The following is a 25206-nucleotide window of genomic DNA, read 5'->3' as shown; positions in this document are numbered from 1 at the left end:
AATTTTAAGAGGAAAATATCTGGAATTACAAACTTTAAGACCCCCACACCTGAAATTATGATTCAATATGTCTAGAGTGGGAAATAGGAAGCTGTATATTCAGCAAGCACTGTAAGTGATCCCTGGAAAAACCATTGGCAGACAGCTATTATGCCTCCTCAATCTCTTGTGAATTTCAAACACTCTGTTCTCAATTTAAGATTTCTTAACTCTAGGGGCACCTGGGTGGCTCAGTCAATTGAGTATTGGACTTCAGCTCAGGTCATGATCTCACAGTTTGTGGGTTTAAGCCCCTGTCTGGCTCTGTGCTGACAGCTTATAGCCTAGAACCTGCTTTGGATTCTGTCTCCCTCTCCCTCTCTCTCTGCCCCTCCCCCACTCTCTCACACACACTCTCTCTCTCTCTCAAAAATAAACATTTAAAAAATTTTAATAAATAAATAAATAATAAAAATAAAAAGATTTCTCAATTCTAGCTCTTTTAAGACACAATACTACATAAAGAACTCAGACCTGCATCCCTTAAAACCTATAATCTTCAGAAGAAAGTAAATTCAGAATGATCCTCCAGTCCTCCATTACATTCATGATATTTGATTGGTACCCAGTAATAGGACATGCATATTTTATGCATTAGAAAAATATCTTTTATACAAATGTCCTGAAGACACTTTTTTTTTAATCAAAAGGCAACATAGCATAGTGACTAAATGCCTGGATGTTGGAAGGCAACACACTTGAGTTCAAATCTGCTTACTGTGCAACATTGAGCAAAAGTTGGATGTGGTAGCGAAAATCATCACTATGACCACACAAATCAACTGGAGCGAATCTCACAAACACAAGAATACTGAGATAAAAAGCAAGCTGCAGAAGAGTACACACAGTATGACACTATATACATATATATAATACATATATTATATATTACATATATGTTAAATATACATATGTTAAATATATATGTTATATAATATATAATATATAATGTCATATTATATTACATATATGTTAACATATATGTAATATATATTATATTGTATATATTATTTGCTATATTATGTATTAAATATATGTAAATATATAATATTAGATATATTATATTATATTATATTATATTATATTATATTATATTTAAAAACAATACTCCCTACTGCCTAGGAATACACACACATGTAAAAAAAAGTATGCCTAGAATTTATATCACTATATTTAGAATACCAGTTACTCCTAGGCAGGAGGAAAGGTGATGTGATCAGGGGCGGGGGTCACTCCTTAGTGGAGAAGAGTTCCAGCTGTATTAATAATGTATTTTTTTCTTAAGCTATGATGGGGAAATGGGTCTTCCTTATAATATTCTTTACAATTTGATATCATATATTTCAAGTTGATTTTTCAGAGAAAATATGGTAATTACAAGTATTAATATCTAGCAATAAGAAAAGTGCTGATGGAATAATATTTAGTAAAAAAATATCAGAATGCTACTATACTAAAAAAAATACCTAGAAGAGAATATAAAAAATAATAGCATTTCAGTCTATATAGTAAAATTGCTAATACAACTTTTGTAATTTAAAATTGTAGTTTTGGGGGCACCTGGGTAGCTCAGTCAGTTAAGTGTCTAACTTCAGCTCAGGTAATGATCTCACGGTTCGTGGGTTCAAGCCCTGCATTGGGCTCTGTGCAGACATCTCAGAGCTTGGAGCCTGCTTTAGATTCTGTGTCTCCCTCTGTCTCTGTCCTACCCCACTCAGGCTCGCTCTCTCTCTCTCTCTCTCTCTTTCTCAAAAATAAATAAACACTTAAAAAAATTAAAATTGTAGTTTTTCAATTAATCAGGCAAACCAAAATATAGATCACTGGCTTCCTCTCTAGAAAAGTATTTTTCAACAGTAGTCCAGAAGCACTAGTATCCTAAGTAGCTATTCTATAGGGGGTAAAATGGGCTTTATTTTCAGATAATAGAATATATGATATTCTATACCTTCTTCTTGGGAAAACCACAATACTCGGAAGCAAATGAATGCCTCTGAGAAGTCTTACAGTAAGGGACCTATTGCATTTAATCCAACATCACTCAAAGTTAGACCCTGGCAACCTTTTCTGAAGTATAGTATCAGCATCACATAGGACAGACTTGGCAAAATGCTATTCTAGTTCATGTCTATAAATAAATAAATGTTTATAGCATATACGACACAGTGTCCTACACTGCCATTCAGATCTATGGAACAACACAATCCTTGATGTACAGAAATAATTCAAATATTCTAAAAAAACAAAAGTAATCAAGAAGAGGAATGGCCATGTATCTCCCTCACCCCCTTCTCCTCTTAAGCTAACAATCACTGAGAACTTGCCATGTGCCAGGGCCTGTTCTAAGTGCATTTTCAACAGGTAATAACACACAGAATCGGTCAGAGGCATATGCTGAGCAGGACATCTCTGCTTTATGAGTCCATGAATCACAACACATTAAAAATACCAATAGTAATATAACTACAAATCCTTTTAAGAGAATTTACTAGGTTATTTTTAAACCTGATTGGATTTTTTTTCTAGAGTTAATGCAAAAACTAGAAAACATCCCCTGTAGTTTGCAATGTATGTAAAAACCATAAAATCTCAAATATTAAATATTCAAAATTACTTCTATAATTAACCATTACATATTTATAAATATAATATTATTTGAAAATTTAAATTCATGTTTTTTAAGTATATTTTCTAAAATATTTTTGCAATACCTTCAATATTGGGAGAATTTCCAGACTCCCTTTTGAAGTCTCAAGGAATTCACCAGTCCCTTTCCGTAACGATATCTCTGTGGGGGGGGGGGGGGAAGGGGGGAGGAAGAGGAAAAGAAGGAAAGAAGGAATGGAAGAGGAAGGGAGGGAAGAGAAGAAGGAAGAAGAGGAGAAAAAAAGAGTAAAGTAGGAAGAAGAGGAGAGAGTAGGAGAGAAGAAACAAAGGGAAAGAAGGAAGGACCAGAGGAAATAAAAGAAGGAAGGAAAAAATGTAAACATAGCAGTGAATCATAATCCTAAAAAATGTTACACTTAATTGGTTACTTTTTTAATTACTCATGATTTTAGAAATGATTCAACACTTAGAAGTTGACTAAATACCAAATTATTTCTTCCATATAATTACATGTGATCTTTATATAAGTTCATTTAAAAGCATCTTGCAGTATGACAAATAATTAAAACTATTCATTATTAACAAGGTAATATTATGGTAAAGAGGCTGGTCTTTCTACATACTATAAAGTCCATTGTAAAGCATTCAAAAAACAGTGTAAAAGCCTATAGATTTGGGCAAATATCGGAGAAGGTTGGTTTGAGTTAAATATATGGCAATGCTAGTTTCCTATTTTAAAATGCTAGTTTAATAACTTAAACTAAATAATGCATTACTTAATAAACAGTCCAATAAACATTTTGAATCAGATTGCCATAATTAATACACAAGAATGATTTGTACTTTGTGTTTTATGTGCCAATGAGATGATGATAATAACAATGTTGGAAACATTATAAGAATTTATTTGTCTAAATGGGAACAATCCCTCCCTACATAAATGTAGATTTTTCTATTTATAAATGGATCATGCTCCAGTATTGATTAGTTCTTTAGAAATAAAACTTTTTTCAATGAATCAGTAAATTGTATTTATCTCATTTATAATTAAACAGAGTATAAAATACAACAAAACAATAGTCTCCAAAAGTAATCAGTAAACAAAACAATAAAATTAAATAAGAAATAGATTTTTAAAAAAATAATCATTAGGCCTTTTGCTTTCAGTAACAGGTAATCTGTAAAAATTCTCCTCACTAGAGACCACTAGAAAAGCTGGTAAAAGGGATGCCTGGGTGGCTCAGTTGGTTAAGCATCCAACTCTTGGTTTCTGCTCGGGTCAGGATCTCATGGCTCAGTTCGTGAGTTGAAGCCCCATGTTGAGCTCTGTGCTGACAGTGTGGAGCCTGCTTGGGATTCTCTCTCTCTCTCTCTCTCTCTCTCTCTCTCTCTCTCTCTCCCTCCCTCCCTCTCTTTCTCTCTCTCTCTCTCTGTCCCTTCCCCACTTGTGCTCACTCACTCACTCACTCTCTCTGTCATTAAATAAATAAATAAATAAATAAATAAATAGAAAAACAAAGCTGAAAAAATACTTTTTTCATCTGTAAGCAAAGAAGCTCATGAAAATGTAAAGAGAAAAGAGTATCAGCTGGCTCTTCGGAAGAGAGCCCAGGGAATACAGAATGGCATTAGAGCTATTTTCTCCACTGAGAACTTTTGTCAATTCTGGAGAGGAAAGTTGAGAAGCTGAGTGATGTTTCTGACAGTCCTGAGAACTCAAGCAACACAGATTAGTATCCAGGACCACCAAGGGTGGGAAGCCAGAGCGGCTGTATCCCAGGAATTAGGGCAAATGGAAAATAATTCAACAAGAGAGCATCCCAGCTTCAAATTATCTCAATTTCTCACACTGGAATAATGGGATCCTGGAGTGACAGTGTCTTCATACATCTAGTAAAAGCAAGCATAAATCTTCTCTGGAAGAACATTAACATCATCTGAGGCTTCAAATCATTTCTATAAAGTATTTAGCAAATATATGATTGTGTCTACCACACAATCAAAAATAACCAGAGTAACCAAATAGCTGATGAAGTAATTTCTTCACTTAAGCACTCAATATCATGAGTGCAGAAAGAATGACAGAAGTTAGAACCCCCTCTGGCTTCTCACCCTCACTCCTCCAGTAGCCTCCAACCAATGACAGACAAAAGTTGTATAAATATCTCAACCTCTCAGCTCTCTGTGCCAGGTTCTACACAGTCCTAGAGGTCTCTCACTGGAATAAGCCCTAAGTCTACAACAGTAGCCTTCTCACTAACTTACTGTACCTTGTATTGCCTTCCTTTCCTTTTCCATCTCACTTCTCCACACCACCACCCTGTTTCCCTGGATAATATCCCAAATAAACTACTTCATTCAACAACCTGTCTCAGAAGCTACATCTGGGGAAAGGAACCTAGGAAAAAGGTCAGGTTGACAACACCTGAACTCACTGGTAAGTCTTTACAACACAACACGTGGGATAACTAGGCATTATATGCCTCCTGGTTTAATGCAACAGGGAGTAAATAGCACCACCTGGGTCGTATTCTTCCCAAATGTGTAAGATAGTCACAAGAATTCTTTTTGATACGGTATCATTCAAATCTAAGCAAGCCTCTAGACCTACCTACCAGATAGAGACACAAGTTAATCAATACCACAAGGACACAAACAGCCAAATCCAGAATGTGGGAAATCCTATAAGGTCATAAACCAACTTCTTCAAAAAATTGTTTGAAAAGGGGGTGAGGAAAAGAACTATTATAGAAGAGAGAGAGAGAGACTCAAGAAAAATGTAAGAAAGGAAAATGTGTGGGCTTATTTGGATCCTGACTGGAACAAACCAACTTAAGACATTTTTAATACAATCAGAAACATAGAAATTTTTCCTTAATTTTGTAAAGTATAGTAATAATGGCATTATAATTTTATAAAACCCTTATCTTTTGCATAGATAGACACACACACACACACACATTGAGGCTTCTGCTGGTAAAATGACATGATGTCTGCTTTAAAACACTCCAGAGGAAAAAAAGTGTTTCAAGAAGAAATGAAGATTGGCAAAATATTCACAATTATTGGTACTAGAGGTACATGGTAACTTTTTTCATCTCTCTATATTTGAAATTCTGCATAATAGAAGTTTTAAAAAAGGAAAAAGCACTTTAGGACAGGACATTTCAAAAAAACCAGGACTTCAGGCCATTGAATGTGTTAGACAGCCAGAGACCTTTATCCAGTAGTTCTCAAACTTGGATGTGTATCAAAATCACCTGGTAAACTATTAAAGACTAGAAAGGCCAGTCTAGATGAAATAGGATAGGATCTGGGCCTGTATTTTTAATAAGTTCCCAAGTGATACTGATACCAATAAAAAATTGAGAACCATGGCTCTAAAATTTCATCTGTAAAACAACACTCAACAACCAAGAATAGGCAGAGCCAGATTAGTGAATCTCTGGGAAAACAATTACTACAATAATTACTACAAAGTCCCTCAAACGTCATACAAACTCTGTAAGTGGGGTGAAATAGGAAAGTAAACACCCACTAATGACACCCCCACCTTATTCTTTACATATGAGATACCTTATAAAACAAATAGTTCAGGGGTTCAACCACAGGTAGAAGAAAACGGATCAGAGCATAAGGCTGGCACCCTCTAGAAGGCTAAGATGCTGGCAGAAAGGGATTGGGGCAGGGAAAGTAGGGAAGAGGGTGGGAAGTGAGAACAAATAAGAGGAAGATAAAAGGAACAGGGGAAAAGAGGAGAAATAGAATAAATGAAGAAAGACAAACAAATTTTAAAAGGAGAGAATCAGAAGAGAGGAGAGAATTAGAAAGGATATAAGATGTGGAATAGTGATCCATTCAACAGATATTTATTTAAACTCCCAGTCTGTGTCAGGCAGTGTGGTGGGTACCAAAAATATACCGGCAACCAAAACATGCTCTCCTCCTTGAAGCAGCATACACTCTATTGGGAAATGGCAGAGGAGGAAAGGGGATAAAAGGGAGGAGAGAAAAGAAAAATGGAAGAATGGGGAAGAGGGCAAGAAGTGAAAGTGGAATGAGGAATGGAGAACAGGAATGCATGAGTAAGAAGACAAAAGATGTATGTATGCCACGGAATCACAGAGCATGTAACCTCCTTTTAACATCCGCTGGGTTAAACCTGTATTATTTCTATCTCTGGTTATAAATCATCAAGGAAGCACTGTACTGAAAAGACTACTTTCCATTAACCGTAGCTATTCTGCATTCCCATTTATATTTATACATTCATATTCTGAATTATACATCCATATGTGTGTTAATAACTTCGTTCATTCATTATATTATATTCATTCATTATATTACCTGGAGATTTTTTAAATTTTTTTCGTGGGTTTCCTAATGACTCCAATATTTCACTTAATTGTAACGTGACCTCTGCCACCACCACAACGTCAATGTCTTCCATTTTATAGCAATGAATTACTTCATTTATCTGCCACAGAAGATAAACCCACTAAAAAGAAAGAATATACAGTAAAATCAATTAAAAGTATATTGTAGAGTCACTTTTTAAAAAAAAAACTTAGGGCTTCCTTAAAATCATCATCTTCAAAACATACAGAAATGTTAGACAGGTACACCCCCCTTATTAGTACATCTTAATTATAAATAATATAAAGATCAATGATCCTATCTATCTGTTTATATAAACTCATAAAGAAGATTCACCTAAGCTTATAATCTGCATATCTATAGCCATAATAAAAAATTTATCATCTTCCTTTTTAAATATATCAATAAAGGTTATAAGTATCCTCAAAGTTCTCATTCTTCCTTCAAAAAGTACCCGTTATGATCACTATTAAAGTCCTCCAAAATAGTGAAGAGGAAGCAGGTGTTTCAGGCTCCATGCTAGGTGCCTTGCAGGCTTCACGCCTGTATCCCCAAAGCTTAGCACATCAAATTAGCCATCACACCTTGGGAGCTAAAATGAGGAAACAACGTTGATGCACCCACATCATTACTTTTTCAGAGCACATGGTAAAACCATGCCCATGCACCCTATGTGCAACACATCCAATATGTTACTATTAAAATGTTTCCTCTTAAGTTTTGGGTTATGATATTCTCCTGCTCAACTTTCTCCTCTCCAGGAAAGAGCTCTTTGAAATAGTCTAAACATATTATTGTGGGGGGAAAAACACAAACCTAAAGCTCCTTCCTTATTTGTATTTTCTATTATTAACCTTCTCAATGAGTTTAGCCACATTCATGTAACCTTAAATGCACTATATTTATTCCTCCCTTAAAAACCTGAGGCACCTTCTCACACCCCAAAACTAAACTGCAGCAGAAGTACAGAGAATACACTTAAAAGAAAGGCTCACTCAGCACCATATTTAAAGAATGTTATGCAGGTAGATAAATGGAAATTTAGATTTGAAATGTGAATCAAACTTAAATCAGCAATAATAAAAACAAGTGAAAGGAAACAAAAATGAATACTTGATTAGTGCTGATTTCCTGGACGAATTTTGCATAGTCATTTCTGGACATATTGATCCTCTGAATTCCTAATTTGCATTTCTGCCATAGGAACATTATCGTGTCCACAACGATTTCTTTATCAGGCTGAGCATTCTGAAAACAAAAAAGGTAAAGTAAATTGGTAAGAATAATAAGATATACATATAGCTATATAGCATTTAGCATTTAATGTGTGCCAGGCACCATTCTAAGAGCTTTATATACCTACTGCAATGGACTGAATGTTTGTGTCTACCCAAAATTCCTATGTTGAAATCCAAACTCCCAATGTGATGGGAGGTGGGGCCTTGAGGAGGGAATTAGGCACGAATGTAAAGCCCTCAAGAGTGAGAACACTACCCTCATGAAAGGGAAACCAGAGTCCATCACTCTCCTTCTGCCAAGTGAAGATACAGCGCAAAGACAGCCACCTATGAACCCGGAAACAGACTGTCACCAAGCACCAAATCTGCTGGTGCCTTGATCTTGGATTTCTAAGCCTCCAGAACTGTGAGAAGGAAATGTTCCAGGTTTAAGCCACCTAGTCTCTGTTATTTTTGTTATAGAGTCCCCATAACAAAAAGACTACGACATATACCAGTTAATGCAACCCTCATGGCATCCCTATGAAGTGATTGATATTACTATCATCCCCACTTTCCAGAGGAGCAAACTGAAGCACAAGATAAAGTAGTTTTTCCCAAGATGAAATGAATAGAAAGTAGCAGAGCCAGGATTCAAACCCAAGCAGTGTAGCTCCACACTCTCTCTTTTTTTTTAATTTTTTTAATTTTTATTTATTTTTGAGAGACATAGAGAGACAGAGCATGAGTGGAGAAGAGGCAGAAAGAGGGGGAGACACAGAATCACCAGCAGGCTCCAGGCTCCAAGCTGTCAGCATGGGGCCTCACATGGGGCTCAAACTCATGAACCAAGAGATCATGACCTGAGCCAAAGTCAGTCACTTAACTGACTGAGCCAGAATCCCCAGAGTCCACACTCTTAATGAATGCTCTGGACGACTTCTGCCTCTCTAAAAATAAAAGTTACAAACATTTTTAGGCACATTATGTAAGCCAATTAGTTCCAACCAAATTGGAAAATTTTATATACTACTTTCTTCTTAAATTTTCTGCAGTTAAAATAATAAAGAATGGGGAGTGGAATGAACTAGTAACAGGAGAGGGAGTGAGGATCTGGGAAAGGATATAAACAAGGAGAAAAGAGAGACATGAAGAAACAACAGAACATTACACTGGGTATCAACAGATGAACTACACTGAGTATAACTCCTCTCAAATCAGTTATTTGGCTCTTTTCAAAAGAAAAATGGAATGCATTATATCTGAACTGGAAAGGTAATCAGTTCATAATTAAAATACACCAAATCTTGAACTCCTTTGGGGCCCACGCTAAGACTTAATTTGCATATGTAGTACCTTGTATGGGAATGTAACAGAGATCAATAAATGTCTGTTGAATTGAATGAACTAAGGCATACATGATTTTTTTATTTTTTAAAAAAATTTTTTAACCTTTATTTTTGAGAGAGAGAGAGACAGAGCATGATCAGGGGAGGAATGGAGAGAGGAGACACAGAATCCGAAGCAGGTTCCAGGCTCCAAGCTGTCAGCACAGAACCTGACATGGGGCTTAGATTCACCACACACGAGATCATGACCTGAGCTAAAGTCAGACGCTTGACTGACTGAGCCACCCAGGTGCCCCAACATACATGATTTTTTTTAAAAGCTGGTAGTAAAAATTCCTTGCCCTTTTCAGCCTTGATTAGAATTTTTTGGTTTAACCCAAAAAATAGATAATCCAGTTAAGAAATGGGCAGAAGACATGAATAGACATTTTTTCCAAAGAAGACATACAAATGGCTAATAGACACATGAAAAGATGCTCAACATCACTCATCATCAGGGAAACACAAATCAAAAGTATGATGAGATATCACCTCACACCTGTCAGAATAGCTAAAATTAACAACACGGGAAACAACAGACATTGGCGAGGATGCAGAGAAACAGGAACCTTCTTACACTGTTGGTAGCAATGCAAACTGGTGCAGCCACTCCAGAAAACAGTATGGAGGTTTCTCAAAAAGTTAAGAAGGGGAAGGTGAGTGGCTCAGTCAGTTATGCGTCCGACTTCGGCTCAGGTCATGATCTCGTTGTTGGTGAGTCTGAGCCCCACGTCAGGTTCTGTGCTGATGGCTCAGAGCCTGGAGCCTGCTTCAAATTCTGTGTCTCCCTCTCTCTCTGCCCCTGCCCTGCTTGCACTCTATCTCTGTCTCTCAAGAAGTGAATAAATGTTAAAAAAAATATGTATATATAAAAAAGTTAAAAATAGAAATACCCTACAACCAGCAATTGCACTACTAAGTATTTACCCAAAGGAAACAAAAATGCTGCTATCGGCGTGCCTGGGTGGCTCAGTCAATTAAGCGTCAGACTTGGCTCAGGTCATGATCTCATGGTTCATGAGTTTGAGCCCCACATCCGGCTCCATGCTGACAGCACAGAGCCTGCTTGGGATTCTCTCTCTCCCTCTTTCTCTGCCTCTCTCTCTCTCTCTTGAAATAAATAAATAAACATGTAAAAAAAAAAAAAAAAAGAGTGGTGCAATAAAACCTTAGATTGCAAGTAACTTGTTCTGCGAGTGCTCCACAAGGTGAACAAACATTTCTAATAAATTTAAACTCGACAAAAGAACAATGTCTTGCAGTACGAGCGGTACATGATTCCATACATCACATAATCACAACTGAGCCAATGGTTCTAGAAATTCACTTTGCTACACAAATGCTTTGGATTACAAGAATGTTTCCAGAAGGAATTATGTTCACAAACCAAGGTTTTACTGTATAAATATATACAATGAAATATTACTCAGGCATCAAAAAGAATGAAATCTTACTGTTTGCAACAATATGGATAGAGCTAGAATATTATGCTAAGCAAAGTAAGTCAGTTAGAGAAAGACAAATACCATATGATTTCACTCATATGTGGATTTTAAGAAACAAAACAGATGAACACAGGGGAAGAAGAAAAACAAAAGAGAGGGAGGCAAACCATAAGGGACTATTAGCTATAGAGAACAAACTGAGGGTTGCTAGAAGGAAGGTAGGTAGGGGATGGGCTAAATGCATATGGGAATTAAGGAGGGCACTGTGATGAGCATTGGGTGTTATATGCAAGTGCTGAAATCACTAAATTGTGATCCTGAAACCAATATTATACTATATGTTAACTAACTAGAACTTAAATAAAAACTTAAAACAAACAAAAAAAGAATTTTGGTTTAGCTCTCCTACTATAATCATTATATTTACTATCAAATACAGTAAAACCTTGGATTGTGAGTAACTTGTTCTGTGAGTGTTCTGTAAGATGAGCAAACATTTCCAATAATTTTAACTTGATAAACAAGTGATGTCTTGCAATATGAATAGTAAGTCATGCCAAACATCACAGGATCACAACTGAGCCAATGGTTCCTCTCTCTCTCTCTCTCTCTCTCTCTCTCTCTCGCTTGCTACAGGATTGTGGGTGATTGTTTCCCACACTTGGATGCTCAGTCTCAGGCTGTGGTGTTTTGCAGAAATCAGAAGTTGGAAGGTGCCCACAATTGGCACTAGTGTATTTTTTGTCACTTCACAGAACCTATGGACAGTCCTTTACTTTTCCATACAAGAGTAAGCTTAGGATTGCTTTGCTTCATTCTAGGTCAGGCTGCCTGCAGATATAGGCCCTTTCCTCTGCTACCTTATTGTCAGTTACACTAAGTACAGTACATCACAAGATTTTATTAATACTGTACTCTAATCAACATCCATGTGAGCATATACAATGGCCCCCATGCAGAAAAAGATTCCATTGAGCCAAAAGATAGCAATAATTCCATTAGTGAGAGTGGAAGTCAGACACCTCTTCTCTCTTGTATCCCTCACACCAGCCACGAAGGTTTGCAAAGGTAAGTGCATTGTTTATTTTTCTTTATATTTCATATTTTTGTTATTTTGTATTATATTACAGTATTATAATCATTTTTTTAATTTAATTTTTTTTTTAATTTACATCCAAATTAGTTAGCATATAGTGCAACAATGATTTCAGGAGTAGATTCCTTAGTGCCCCTTACCCATTTAGCCCATCCCCTTTCCCACAACCCCTCCAGAACCCTGAGTTTGTTCTCCATATTTCTGAGTCTCTTCTCTTTTGTCCCCCTCCCTGTTTTTATATTATTTTTATTTCCTTTCCCCCATGTTTATCTGTTTTGTCTCTTAAAGTCCTCATATGAATGAAGTAATATGATATTTGTCTTTCTCTGACTAATTTCACTTAGCATAATACCCTCCAGTTCCATCCACGTAGTTGCAAATGGCAAGATTTCATTCTTTTTGATTGCCAAGTAATACTCCATTGTATAGATATACCACACCTTCTTTGTCCAGTCATCCATCGATGGACATTTGGGTTCTTTCCATGCCTTGGCTATTGTTGATAGTGCTGCTATAAACATGGGGGTGCATGTGTCCCTTCGAAACAGCACACCTGTATGCCGTGGATAAATGCCTAGTAGTGCAATTGCTGGGTCACAGGGTAGTTCTATTTTTATTTTTTTGAGGAACCTCCACACTGTTTTCCAGAGTGGCTGCACCAGCTTGCATTACCATTGTAATCATTTTTATATGAATATTTTGGGGTTGTGGAATGAATCATCTGAGTTTCCATTATTTCTTATGGGGAAATTCGCTTTGATATACAAGTGCTTTGGATGACAAGCATATTTCCAGAATGAATTATGCTCACAAACCAAGGTTTTACTGTACCTTTCTTTCAAAAATTAAATGTCTGTCACAAGTATTTAATAAACCCAGAAAAATGGAAAACATATCAGGGGAACTTGTCAAGTTCCTCAGTGTAGTTGCACTTACCTGAATAAAAGTTAATACAATGCTCTATCATTGTGGTTTTCAAACATTTTTTATAATAGTAAAACCAAATTTTCAAATGAAATTCCATCTCAACACTGTATATAAAACTAATTTAGGGGCGCCTGGGTGGCGCAGTCGGTTAAGCGTCCGACTTCAGCCAGGTCACGATCTCGCGGTCCGTGAGTTCAAGCCCCGCGTCGGGCTCTGGGCTGATGGCTCAGAGCCTGGAGCCTGTTTCCGATTCTGTGTCTCCCTCTCTCTCTGCCCCTCCCCCGTTCATGCTCTGTCTCTCTCTGTCCCAAAAATAAATAAACGTTGAAAAAAAAAAAAAAAAAAAAAAAAAACTAATTTAAAAAGGTAGGATGTTACTAACCAGTGCTGAGCTCCTGAGGAACTTCAGCAAAGCCCTGAGGATCCCTGGAATTGAGTTTTAATAATACCAGTGTTCTTCTAGTTTTACTTAAGCATTCATACCCACAAATCATCATTTCTAAATACTGGCCATTGTGTGCAAAGTGACTCCAAATAACCAGGGTTTGTATTCATGGACTGGAAAGCCGTATTTCATTAAGAATGTTAACTCTAATTAAAACCACTGCCTCACTTCCCTCATTATTAGAAACATAGTGAGTCTAGTAATTTTCCAAAAAGGAACAAAAGGACTTATTATCAAAAGAGACTTAAAATCACAAGTCACGGGCACCTGCGTGGCTCAGTTGATTAAGTGTCCAACTCTTGATCTCGGCTCAGGTGATGATCTCAAGGCTGGCAAGTTTGAGCCCCGTAAGTTTGAGTGCTGACAGCATGAAGCCTGCTTGGGATTCTCTCTCCTCCTCCTCTATCTGCCCCTCCCCTGCTTGCACACACTCTCTCTCTCAAAATAAATAAACAAACATTTTTTAAAAATCACAAGTCATGGGGCGCCTGGGTGGCACAGTCGGTTAAGCGTCCGACTTCAGCCAGGTCACGATCTCGCGGTCCGTGAGTTCGAGCCCCGCGTCAGGCTCTGGGCTGATGGCTCAGAGCCTGGAGCCTGTTTCCGCTTCTGTATCTCCCTCTCTCTCTGCCCCTACCCCGTTCATGCTCTGTCTCTCTCTGTCCCAAAAATAAATAAACGTTGAAAAAAAAAAAATCACAAGTCAGGCTTTAACTCAATCTCTTACTTAATGGTTAAACAACATAGAATTTTGGCAAGGTGCAATTCCTGTGATATTTTAGATCTGGCTTTCAATTAGGTATAATGGCCTCCTTCAACACCATTACAATCTATCCCAAAAAGCAATTTCACCTGGGGAGAGGCACAGACACAGGAGTACAGGGTTGCTGCCAAATGGAAAATGTCTTCTGAATATCCATAAGTCTTACAAGTATCTAATTCATAAAGTAGAGAAAAATCAATTAAAAATTTTAAGTAGAAAAGGCAGAGAAACACAGAAATTCTACAAAATGACATGAATGGTATCTGGGCAAATATCACATCAATAAGACTCTTTAAATGCTTCTACATGAAAACTAATCTAAGTGGGCTTTAATGCAATTAAAATAGACTATTATCATTAATCTGCAATCTGTATGCCAACTACATCCAAAATAGAATTGAAAAGGCTTGTAATATTAAAACACGTGTAAAATATGGCAGTTGAAATAAAAATAACAGAATTATCTATTCAGAAACCACTAAAAAACATGTATATCATTACTTAGTACAAATTATTTATTGCAATTGAACAGCCATGAAACATAAAACATAAAAAACAGATTAAATCATCCTTGTTGATCTGAAAATAGAGGCTGCAGATTTGCAGTTCTATACACAATAACTTTTAAAATGTTGGAATGAAAAACTCCCCCTACTAAAAAAAGATAGGAGACCACCAAATCTTCCCTTGCCAAAGTGAACTGATGGCATATGACTTACTGCCCTGTTGGTCTCTCATTTACCAACAAGGCACCAGCTAAGTAGAGCCTTATTCATCTACTCAAAATCATCACACAGAATAAAAGCCAGCATCGTTAGAAGGCATAGGAGTCTGCAGCATCTGGCACCCGGCCGGCTATTTCTCTGACCTCATTTCCTACCACATTCTCAAATTCCACCAGCACCACCAGTGCGCTCCAGCCATACACACCCCCTTGCCATTCCTTCAACAATTAACACACTCTTGCTTCAGGGCCTTTGCACCTCCTGTTTCCTCTGCTTTGAACATTCTTTCTTTCACTTCACCTATAAAGAGCATATTTTATCAGATAAAAATTTTAATTTTTCAAAAAGGCAAATAAATACTTACCATGAAAACCGATTTTTTTAACATAAATTTGAGCTGACTGTCCTTCTTTGTAGTTTTCCATGGGAAAGACCATACCTTTGTTTCTCTTTACATTGATTAAAGGTTCTATTGCAATTAGAAGAGTTAAATCCTTTTCTGCTTTCTTTGACTCTGGATCATCCTGCCTCTAAGAGAAGCAAATTCCACAATTAATAATTCAAAGGCATCTTAACAAAATAAAAACAAATTATTGGTTTTGTATATATCACCTGGAGAAAATCAATAAGCTGCCCAGCTGAAGATTCAAATAAACTCCATTCCTCATAAGTAAAAGCTAGTTTTACAAATTTCACAGCAGCATCTATAGAAATAACATTTTTTCCTTTTATAAAAAGTTGCAGAAGAGATGTTTGTGGAAAATCAAGCATTCCATCTGCACCAGTATTTGACACTAGAAAAGGGAAAAGAGAGGTTTGAATGTCATGCATGCAAAGAAATATTTTCTAAATATTAACTATCAGACTGCCAGGCACTAGGGAAACAATGGAAAAGAAGAAAACACGATCTGTGTCTTCACCGAGCTTACACTGTGGTGGGGAAACAAGAAATCTTAGCAGGGAAATAAATATAGGGTGCGATGGGGACAAATAAGAAAGGCACTGAACATGGGTTTGGGGTAGGAGAGTGGTCAAGGACAGCCACCCAAAGGAAGGAACATGGAATCTCAAAAACAGAGAATTAGCAAGAGTTTTAACTAGTCAACTAGGAAGTTAGATAGTACAAATAGGGATACAGCATTAGAGTCATCTTTATATATCCATAGTAAACAACAGAATCAGCCATGGGCAATGTACAGCTTCCTAGGACAGGAGAATTAGGAACACCAACATGTAAGAGAAGGGCAGAGGGAGAAAAGGCTGCAAAGAAAAGTGTTTAGAAAGGAGTATCACACAGTAACAAACACTGCAGAGAGTAAAGGAAGAAAGTACTCAGAAGTGACCCTTGGACTGAACAAAAAGGAAGTTATCCATGACATTTTCAGTAGATGGCTGAGGACAGAGGGATGAAGGCTGTATAAGTAGGAAGGAAAGAATTGAGAACAGTGGAAACAGACCATTTCTGACTATAATAAAAGGAAGAAATACAGGGAGGAAGCTGAAAGAGGACATGGGATAAAGGGGCAGTTTGGATAGATTAGGCTAAAAGACTTCAAAAAGGGGGCACTTGGGTGATTTGGTCAGTTGGGCATCCGACTCTTAGTTTCAGCTCAGGTCATGATCTCGAGATCATGAGTTTGAGCCCCGCATCAGACTTTGCACTAACAGTGCAGAACCTGCTTGTGATTCTCTCCCTCCCTCTCTCTCTCTGCCCCTCCTTTGCTCGCTCTCACTCTCTCTTTCTCTCAAAAAATAAATAAATAAATAAATAAATAAATAAATAAATAAATAAATAACTTCAAATGGAAGAGAAGGAATATCCCTTCCATTTTAATGAGAGACAGTGGAAAAGATCGGTACAGGTAATAGTAAATTTTCAAGTTTGGGTGAAGAAACTCTCATCTGAGACCTTGTATTTTCCTCGTGAAAAGGAGATGAGCCCAAACCGTGGACACTCACTGCCCTCAAATGGGCATACAGGTGCAGGTCCGCACCCACGCACATATGTGCACACGCACACACAGACACACTAAACTCACTTGAAAGTACACATGCTAAGGTCTAGGTTTTACCTCTCCTTCCAAGTAAACGTTGTGGATGAGTCAAGTAACTGTTCCAAGGCAATAGAAGGTAAGTTCATGAAAAAATAAAGTTGGAAGCACAAAAACCTTGAAACACAGACCACAAATGAAAACATCCTTTACCAGAGGAAACAGAAAAAAGGAAAAGAAGTGAACACTTAAACTTAGTTTAAGTTTATTCTCTTAAGGAAATAAGATATTACTTTAGAAACAAGAAGTAAGAATAAACTACTGTGAAAAATAATCAAACAGGAACTAAGTATAAATTATTTTATTGTGAAAACCAAAAATTCAATAGATGAATGGAGTAGAATAGCAAGAACCAAAGAACAAATGAGTGACCAGGAAAGTCAGATTGAAGAACCTTCTCAGAAGGCAATAGAAAGGAGTAAAGAAATTAAAATAATAAAATAAATAAGATATGGAGAGTGGATGTGATAACATCTGATGGTCCTATTAGGACCATCAGAGTATTTTTCAAAAGTAAACGTAAGGGGAAGGAACAAAGAAATAACATGAAAAATGAAAGAAAGATCTAAGGCCTCAAAGTATTTGCTATATTACAAAACCCACCCCTTGGCCTAATATAACAAAATGTGAGAATATCACAGTAAAGAGGGCATTACAAAAGCTAAATCTATAAAACAACAGGATTTAAACTGAGAGACGTCTCAATACCATATGCAAGACTATGGAGAAATGTCTTGAAAATTCGAAAAGGAACCAACTTTGAAGCAAAATATTATATCCAGCTAAACTATTTCAAAGTTCTTAGAGTTTGAGCAAAAAGAAATGAATTTAGAAACAAGTATTGAAAAATGGGAAGGATGAGGAAAAAGGTTTAATAGTATATTTATTGTCTTAAAAAGCATGGGGTGCCTGGGTGGCTCAGTCAGCTAGGTATCTGACTCTTGATTTCATCTCAGGTCATGATCTCACTGTTTGTGAGTTCAAGCCCCACATCTGGTCATGCAGAGCCTGTTTGGGATTCTCTCCCTCTGTCTCTGCCCTCCCCTTGTCATGCACATGTGCTCTCTCTCTCTCTCTCTCTCTCTCAAAATAAATAAACAAACATTTAAAAAAAGAATGATCCTCACCTCCACATTAGGTTTATTCCAAAAATATAGGGTGGATAAAAATTAGATAGGCAATCAATGTAATTTACCACACTAATAGAAATGAAATAGAAATCCATTCAATCAACTCAATAAATCCAGAAAAGGCTTCTGATGAATTTAAACAACTATTCAGGATTAAAGTCAAACAAACAAAACTCAGTAAACCAAGAACGAAAGAAACTTCCTTAATCTGAAAAAAGGCATCTAAAAAAATCCTTCAGCAAACATCAAATGGTAAAATGTTGAAAGCTTTCCATGTGAGATCGTGAATGAGACAAGGATATCTGCTATCACCATTTCCATTTCATGTTTTATTGGAGATCCTATCCAGTGCAATAAGTCAAGAAATGCAAGAAAAAAGAAATTAAAAGATTAAGAATTGGAAAGAAAGAATATAATTGTCATCATCCACAGATGATTATACACCCAAACAAATCCAAAAGAAAATCTAATAAATTATTTAAATTAGCAATTGAGTTTAGCAATATTGCTGAATTTAAGATTGATAAAAATTGGTTATCAGTTTCTTAAATGTGGAATACGATACTAAAATTTTTGTTTTTCAAGTTCTACCATAAAATGTCATTTTAACAAATTATTTACTTGTTAAAAGTTCTTTTCCTGCCATAAACAGTTCTGAGACAACATCACGAACTTCTACTTCATCTGTAACAATAGGTCCAGTTTGTAGAGTGCGCCTATTTGAATCAGAAAGAGCTTCTAAGACAGCCAGAAACCGGGATGCGGTGCTATCAAACATCTCATCCAACAACCGCTCCGTGACAGTACGTGGCCATGGCAACTGGAATAAAAACAAAACAAAACACACAGTCCACTTCTTTAAAGTTCTAAAATGTTTAATATTACAAGCCAAGATAAGTAAGGCATGCTTCATTCGTGCTACAAGTGCTAAAGGAGAGAGTGGATGGCCTATGAATGAGACAGCTGCTTTTATGGTTTTCGTTTTTGAGGTGTCTCTCCAGATTCCATTAAAGTTTCTGTCATGCTGCCATTACATCAAAGACTGCTATTTCTTTGTGTTTGTGTTTCCAAGGCAGCATTAAAAGGCTGTTTATTATTGTCTTTTTATTAGGGCAACGTCAATCTCCATATGCCTTGTGTTACCTTAATTACAGCCTTTAGGAACTGATACTCAAACTTTGGTTGCCTAGGAATCTCTCAGGGGTGCTTTTTAGATTCACAGACCAAATCCTGAGATTCAGTGGGTCTAGGTGGAACACTTTTCATCAGCACTGCAGGAAATTCCAATGCCGAAGGTCCTTAAACCCAAATTAGAAACAATATTTTACAGTACAAATAACAGGTCTCGTGGTAGTTAAATAAAGAAGAGTTGACCAGCTGTATACTAATAAGCTAATGACTGTTTGAGCCCTGTATGAATTCCCAGCCACTCTGCTTTGTATCATCCCAGAACAATTTCCCCTTCTGCCAATGGCTTGCTTCTATACTCCTCCAAAAACTGATCTATTTTTTGTATTTAGATTACCAGTAAACAAGAGAGGTAACTCTGCTCAGCTTTTCTAGAATCCATGTCCAGTTAGAAGATACCCGTCATATTCCCCATGATTCCCCTGCTTCTCTCCTCTTTTGGGAGCAAAGTCAGAAAGGCAGAAAAACATAAACTGGGTTAAAGCTGCTTTGGACTATTTTTCCACAAACCAACTTCTCTACTCATTAGTTTCTATGGCTTTTCGATCCATAGGTCAACTGATATGTTAAAAACCTCAGTAAAACTTGAACTTCATGCCCTTGCCTCTCTTTATTTACAAACAGAGGTAAGGGTTTCCTCTAAGATTTTTATTGTAGATTAAAACAGAGCTTTTAAAAATTATACTTAAAAGCATAATAAACTTCCTAATAATTAGAAGTATTCAAAATAAAATTATAAAACCCAAAGATTAGAGTTAAATTGTTTTTAGGAATATAGAAAAACTATCAAAAAGTGAAATAGATTATTTATCAGAGCTGTAGATGAATACTAAGTAAACATTTTAAAATATAAATATTTAAAAAATCTATAACAAAGATTTCAGGCAATAAAAAAACAGTGGGTTGCCAAGCCTGACAAGCAAGATATTAATGTCTATAAAAGCAATGAAATCATTCAAATGTATTTTAAAAATTAAAATCTCTAGTAGATAAATGATCAAAAACTGTGGAAGATAATTCACAGAAAAAGGAAATAAAAAGAGTAATCACAAAAATATGGGAAAGTTGGATCACAGAAACAGTTAAAATAAGCCATTTTATAAAAACAGAATTATTTTAAAAATTAAGAATAATATCAAAATGATAACAGCTTGTAGTGAAATTGGTACATACAGGTTGTACCTTATGTACCTATTTCGGAAATCAATTTGGGAATATATATCAAAAGAAATAAAGATGCTTGTATCCTTTGATTCAAATCCTACACCTTGAATTTTGTCCACAGGAAATAAAAGAAAAAAACATACTTGAAGATGTTGATTACTTCAATATTGATAATAACAAAGAACTGGAAACAACTAAAATTTAAAAATTTTTTTTTCAACGTTTATTTATTTTGGGGACAGAGAAAGACAGAGCATGAACGGGGGAGGGGCAGAGAGAGAGGGAGACACAGAATCGGAAGCAGGCTCCAGGCTCTGAGCCATCAGCCCAGAGCCCGACACGGGGCTCGAACTCACGGACCGCGAGATCGTGACCTGGCTGAAGTTGGACGCTTAACCGACTGCGCCATCCAGGCGCCCCAAAAATTTTAAATAGTAATAAAAAAATTTGACAGATTATGGTACAAAACTGCATCAAGTATATTATGCCATCTTTAAAAACATCAGGATGGTTGAGAAGCTAAATGGTAAGATCCAGATTGTCTGTTCCACTTCTAAATACTATGATTTCTATGACATCTACTCCATTAGATGTATTATGCTAATTCTCCAACATAACACACTTAGCCCAGTCAAGCTTAATTTCTGTCCCCCAATAAATGTTGTTTGCTCTTGTTTCCAAGCGATGATCTTGCTCTGGTCCTTAACTTAGAATGTTTTCTTCTCTTCTTCTTGTCCAGTCAAATCCTGCTCTTTACTGCAAGCCCATTCAAAAAGACAGACCTGTGACATTGCTTTTCTACATTCTACCATACTTGTAACCACAGCAGGCATTTGGTACATTCTGTTAAATGAATGAAAGAAAAAATAACTAATAGCTAATACTCCTGAGGATCTATTACATGCTAGAAACATTCTAAGGGCTTTACATGTAATTCATTTAATCTCTATCATTATTTCCTTCTTCATTCTTATCACAAGCAATAATTACTATACTTATATATTATGTAATTTCTCCATAAGAATGTAACTTCTACCTACCTTGTACATACAGCAGGTACTTTAAAAATATTTATTGAATGAATCCCAAACAGTCAATCACTAGGAGTATGGATTAGTGGTGCTTGAAAGGAATCCTTTAAAGTCAAAATGATTGGGGTGTCTGGGTGGCTCAGTCGGTTGAGCATCCGACTCTTGATTTCGGCTCGGGTCATGATCCCAGGGTTGTGGGATCAAGCCCTGTTCAGCATGAAGCCTGCTTAAGATTCTCTCTCTCTCTCTCTCCCTCTGCCTCCTCTGTCCCTCTCTCCCACCCATACACTCCCTCTCTCTCTCTCTAAAAGAACACAAAGCAAAACAAAACAAAAAAACAAAAATGATTAACTGCGAGTTCACAATGGACTTACAAATTCAGAGAAATGTTTTATAAATCAGATTTAATGCATATTGAAATTAATTTATTTTATAGGCATATAATAAAACTATTTCATATATATAGAACAGAACATTCTGCAAAATATGTCAAATACTGCAAATACTGATGACTTTTTAAAAAGGATATATTGACTATTCCCTATGGAAACTGCCAACTAAACATTACAACTTTTTTTCTAAAAAGATATACTACCAGACCTTTCCATAAAATAATCATCTTAAAGGAAACCAGAAATAGATGTGTTTTTAATATAATGTTATACAGAATTTTAAACATTTTTCTTTGAAAATATATTTAATTTTTATACCAGGATGATTATAAAGCATAATATTATGCTAATTAATGACAATCTTATGGCTTTGGATACTTGAATTTGGTTTGCTCAGAGAAAAAAAAGTTGCTAGTCAGAAAAAAAAAAACCACTACCCCTTGCTCTCTTACAAATGCTACATAGCGTCACTACTCAACAATACCAGATGTAGGCGGTTCCACAGCCCATCCAAGGAATTAGCTATAATTTGGAAGTCACCACCTGCACAAATTATACACCATTGGTCGGTAAGGGAAACGATTTTAAAAGGATGTATGAAATGTACTTCTGGGCTCAGTAGTCAACATATTATAGTCACACTAGAAAGCTACCATGCCCAAATAATAATTGTATTTAGATATTACGATTTAAGAGAAAAAAATAAATAAATAATTGCTCCTAAATGTTATAAGAAGAAATGAGTTAAGAGAGCAGCAGTTATTGGAGTAGTGAGAAAGCACTGAACCAGAGACCTGGGGTCTGCTTCCAGTGCTGCCACTAGCTGCCTCTGTGACCTTGAGGCCATAATTTAAATACTCTGGGATTTATTTTCCCATATGTAATAGGAAAGGACTGAATCAGATGATTTCTTAAATTCTTCTCAGGTTCTGAGAGTCTACTACTCTCCTGTCAGAAACTGCTCATCTTCCCCCTCACTTTCATTTTCAGTCCCTACAAAGAAGTTCACAGAAGAATTTACAGCTATCTACAACAGCTTCAAAGAAAAAAAAAAAAGAACTGAGCCTTAAGAGATAGTGAGATTCAGAAAAGCAAGGGCAAGACAGTGGGAGAAGGAAATGGCAGGAGGGAGAAAGGGCAGAGGGCCCCAAAAGGCAGAACTGTGTCCCAGTCTCCATCCCCAACAGCCCTAGTGCTGCTGCTCAAACACACTTGTGGCCAGGAGAGCCATGTGATGAGTTTGGACATGTGAATAGAGACTGCTGTCCCTTCCATGCTGGGCATTATTGCCTGCACAAGATTCTCCAGAGCTTTCTCATATCCCCCATGGCAGAATGACCAGCAATTTTTGAAATGAGGGCTTCTCCTCAATTTGGCCCTGAGTGGCAGTCATGAGCACAGCCCCCTGATAACTATAATAAGTATGATGCCAGTGGGAAATAAACAGTTATTGTAAGTCACTGAGATATGGGGGTTGTTTATTGCTATGGTGTAGCCTAGCTCATAAACAGTCCCAAAGGTGCCTCCACCTTCGTGCCAACCTCAGAGGCCCCTAAGCCAAAAACAAGGAGTCAAAGACAAAGGTCACTGTGGCACCACTCAAAGTGTGTACATTTGAACCTTTTCCAGGCTCTTCTGCCTCTTGCCCTTTAAAGTTGCAAAAGTGGGATTGTGTGAAGGCACAAAAGCTTTAAGAAAGGGATGAAGTGAGGCCATGCCCACAGTGGGAAGGCATTCTTCTATTTGCCACTGGTGCAGGGAACAGGGTGCAGAATTTAATACTGAATGACCAGACCTAAAAGATAGAGGGTTAACACAAATACACTGCAAAAAGAGTCTGAACAAGAGAAGATGTTCTTAGACTTACAGTTTGAGCTTCCCTTAGGTTCACTCTTATCTTTGGTCTAAACAAACCTTTGTGTTTCCTTCTAGATTCAAATACTCCTCTTTTGAAGATCATCACTGCCATCTATCTCAAAAAGAAGAATTAAATATGAGGTAACAATGGGATGCACTTCTCAACCACTAACATTATGTACTTAATCAACTGTATAGTGCAGTCAATTTCTTTTATTTCATGAAATGTTTATACCTTTATGGTGGCCTCTCTATAGTATCTTCTGGATTCTTCCTGCGATTGTGAGGAACTCATTAATTCCAGTTGCCTTAACTCATCAATTTTAGCTAAAGCACGCCGAGCAAATGCCTATACACGATTAAAAAAATTAATTCATAATAAGTGAGAGTATAGTGATCAAAAATGCATCAAGACTGTATGTTTTATTCTCCCAGATATTTGATTTAATTGGTGAATTAAACTCTGTTGATGCTAACTCCTTACAACACTGTAAGTATATCATCAATCATTTCCTACAAGCATCCCCAAATTCTGCAGGTCTAAAGTCAATAAACTGTCAGATATGCTAACTTTATGAATCAAGAAAATCAAAAAAATAAGGAAAGCCAAATTCTGTAGTTTCATATAGATTATCACTTTTCTGTCATTGCATACACGTGCGCACACACACACACACACACACACACAGAAACACACGCCCCTCCTCAGTGCTCTACCCTAAATCTTAACCTTACTAAAGCATGCTGTATTATGTATTCAACTATTCACTTTGTCCACTAAATTGTGAGGCCCTTTAAGGATCTTATTTATTTTTGTATCTCTGGTAGCCAGCATGTAGGAAGTATTTATTAATATCTGAGGGAAAAAAGGAAGGAAGGAAGGAAGAAAGGAAGGAAGGAAGGAAGGAAGGAAGGAAGGAAGGAAGGAAGGAAAGAAGGAAGGAAGCCTGCTTATTTAATCAGGTCACCATTATTATAATTCTCTAGAGATAGTAACAAAACAGGTCAATTTATGTAATTTATTTTACCATTTCTCTGAAATATGTTATCTATAATTTATAATTTTTTCCTGAAGACGCTTCCAGACATAATAACATACAGGAACAGTTAAATTTTCCAATAAGGAAGAATTCCAATAGGAATCAAATAGTCAAAACTATGTATATGTTCCATTCGCCGACAATTCTAATAGCTACAGAAATATGCCACCCCTAGTACACTATAACTAACTGTACATGTATGGTGAGTAGTTTCTAGAATGCATCCTGGGGTAGAAAATGTCTCCCACAAGGGTTATACTAGGCTATTCAGGATGGGCCACTACCATCCAATCCCTCAGAATTAGTTTGGGCAGGAAAAACCAA

The 25206-nt window shown here is 36.6% G+C and overlaps 1 protein-coding gene across 3 annotated transcripts in view; it reads right to left on the bottom strand.

Moving 5' to 3' along the window:
• CFAP54 (cilia and flagella associated protein 54) overlaps nt 1–25206 on the bottom strand; it is a 291595-nt gene that overhangs the window by 237055 nt on the left and 29334 nt on the right. For all 3 annotated transcript variants that reach the window (XM_045463273.1, XM_045463270.1, XM_045463272.1), the window contains exons 7-15: nt 24078–24191; nt 23853–23954; nt 18832–19030; nt 15642–15823; nt 15394–15559; nt 14394–14476; nt 8137–8271; nt 6994–7144; nt 2751–2827 (exon numbers count right to left, since the gene is read on the bottom strand). In XM_045463273.1, the coding sequence (XP_045319229.1) occupies nt 2751–2827; nt 6994–7144; nt 8137–8271; nt 14394–14476; nt 15394–15559; nt 15642–15823; nt 18832–19030; nt 23853–23954; nt 24078–24191 (1209 nt within the window). The remainder of the gene's footprint in view (nt 1–2750; nt 2828–6993; nt 7145–8136; nt 8272–14393; nt 14477–15393; nt 15560–15641; nt 15824–18831; nt 19031–23852; nt 23955–24077; nt 24192–25206) is intronic.

This window comes from Leopardus geoffroyi, chromosome B4 (genome assembly GCF_018350155.1).
Source record: "Leopardus geoffroyi isolate Oge1 chromosome B4, O.geoffroyi_Oge1_pat1.0, whole genome shotgun sequence".
Lineage (NCBI taxonomy): Eukaryota > Metazoa > Chordata > Mammalia > Carnivora > Felidae > Leopardus > Leopardus geoffroyi.
The sequence above is the reverse complement of the archived record's forward strand: the minus strand, read 5'-3'. Positions and strand labels throughout refer to the sequence as shown.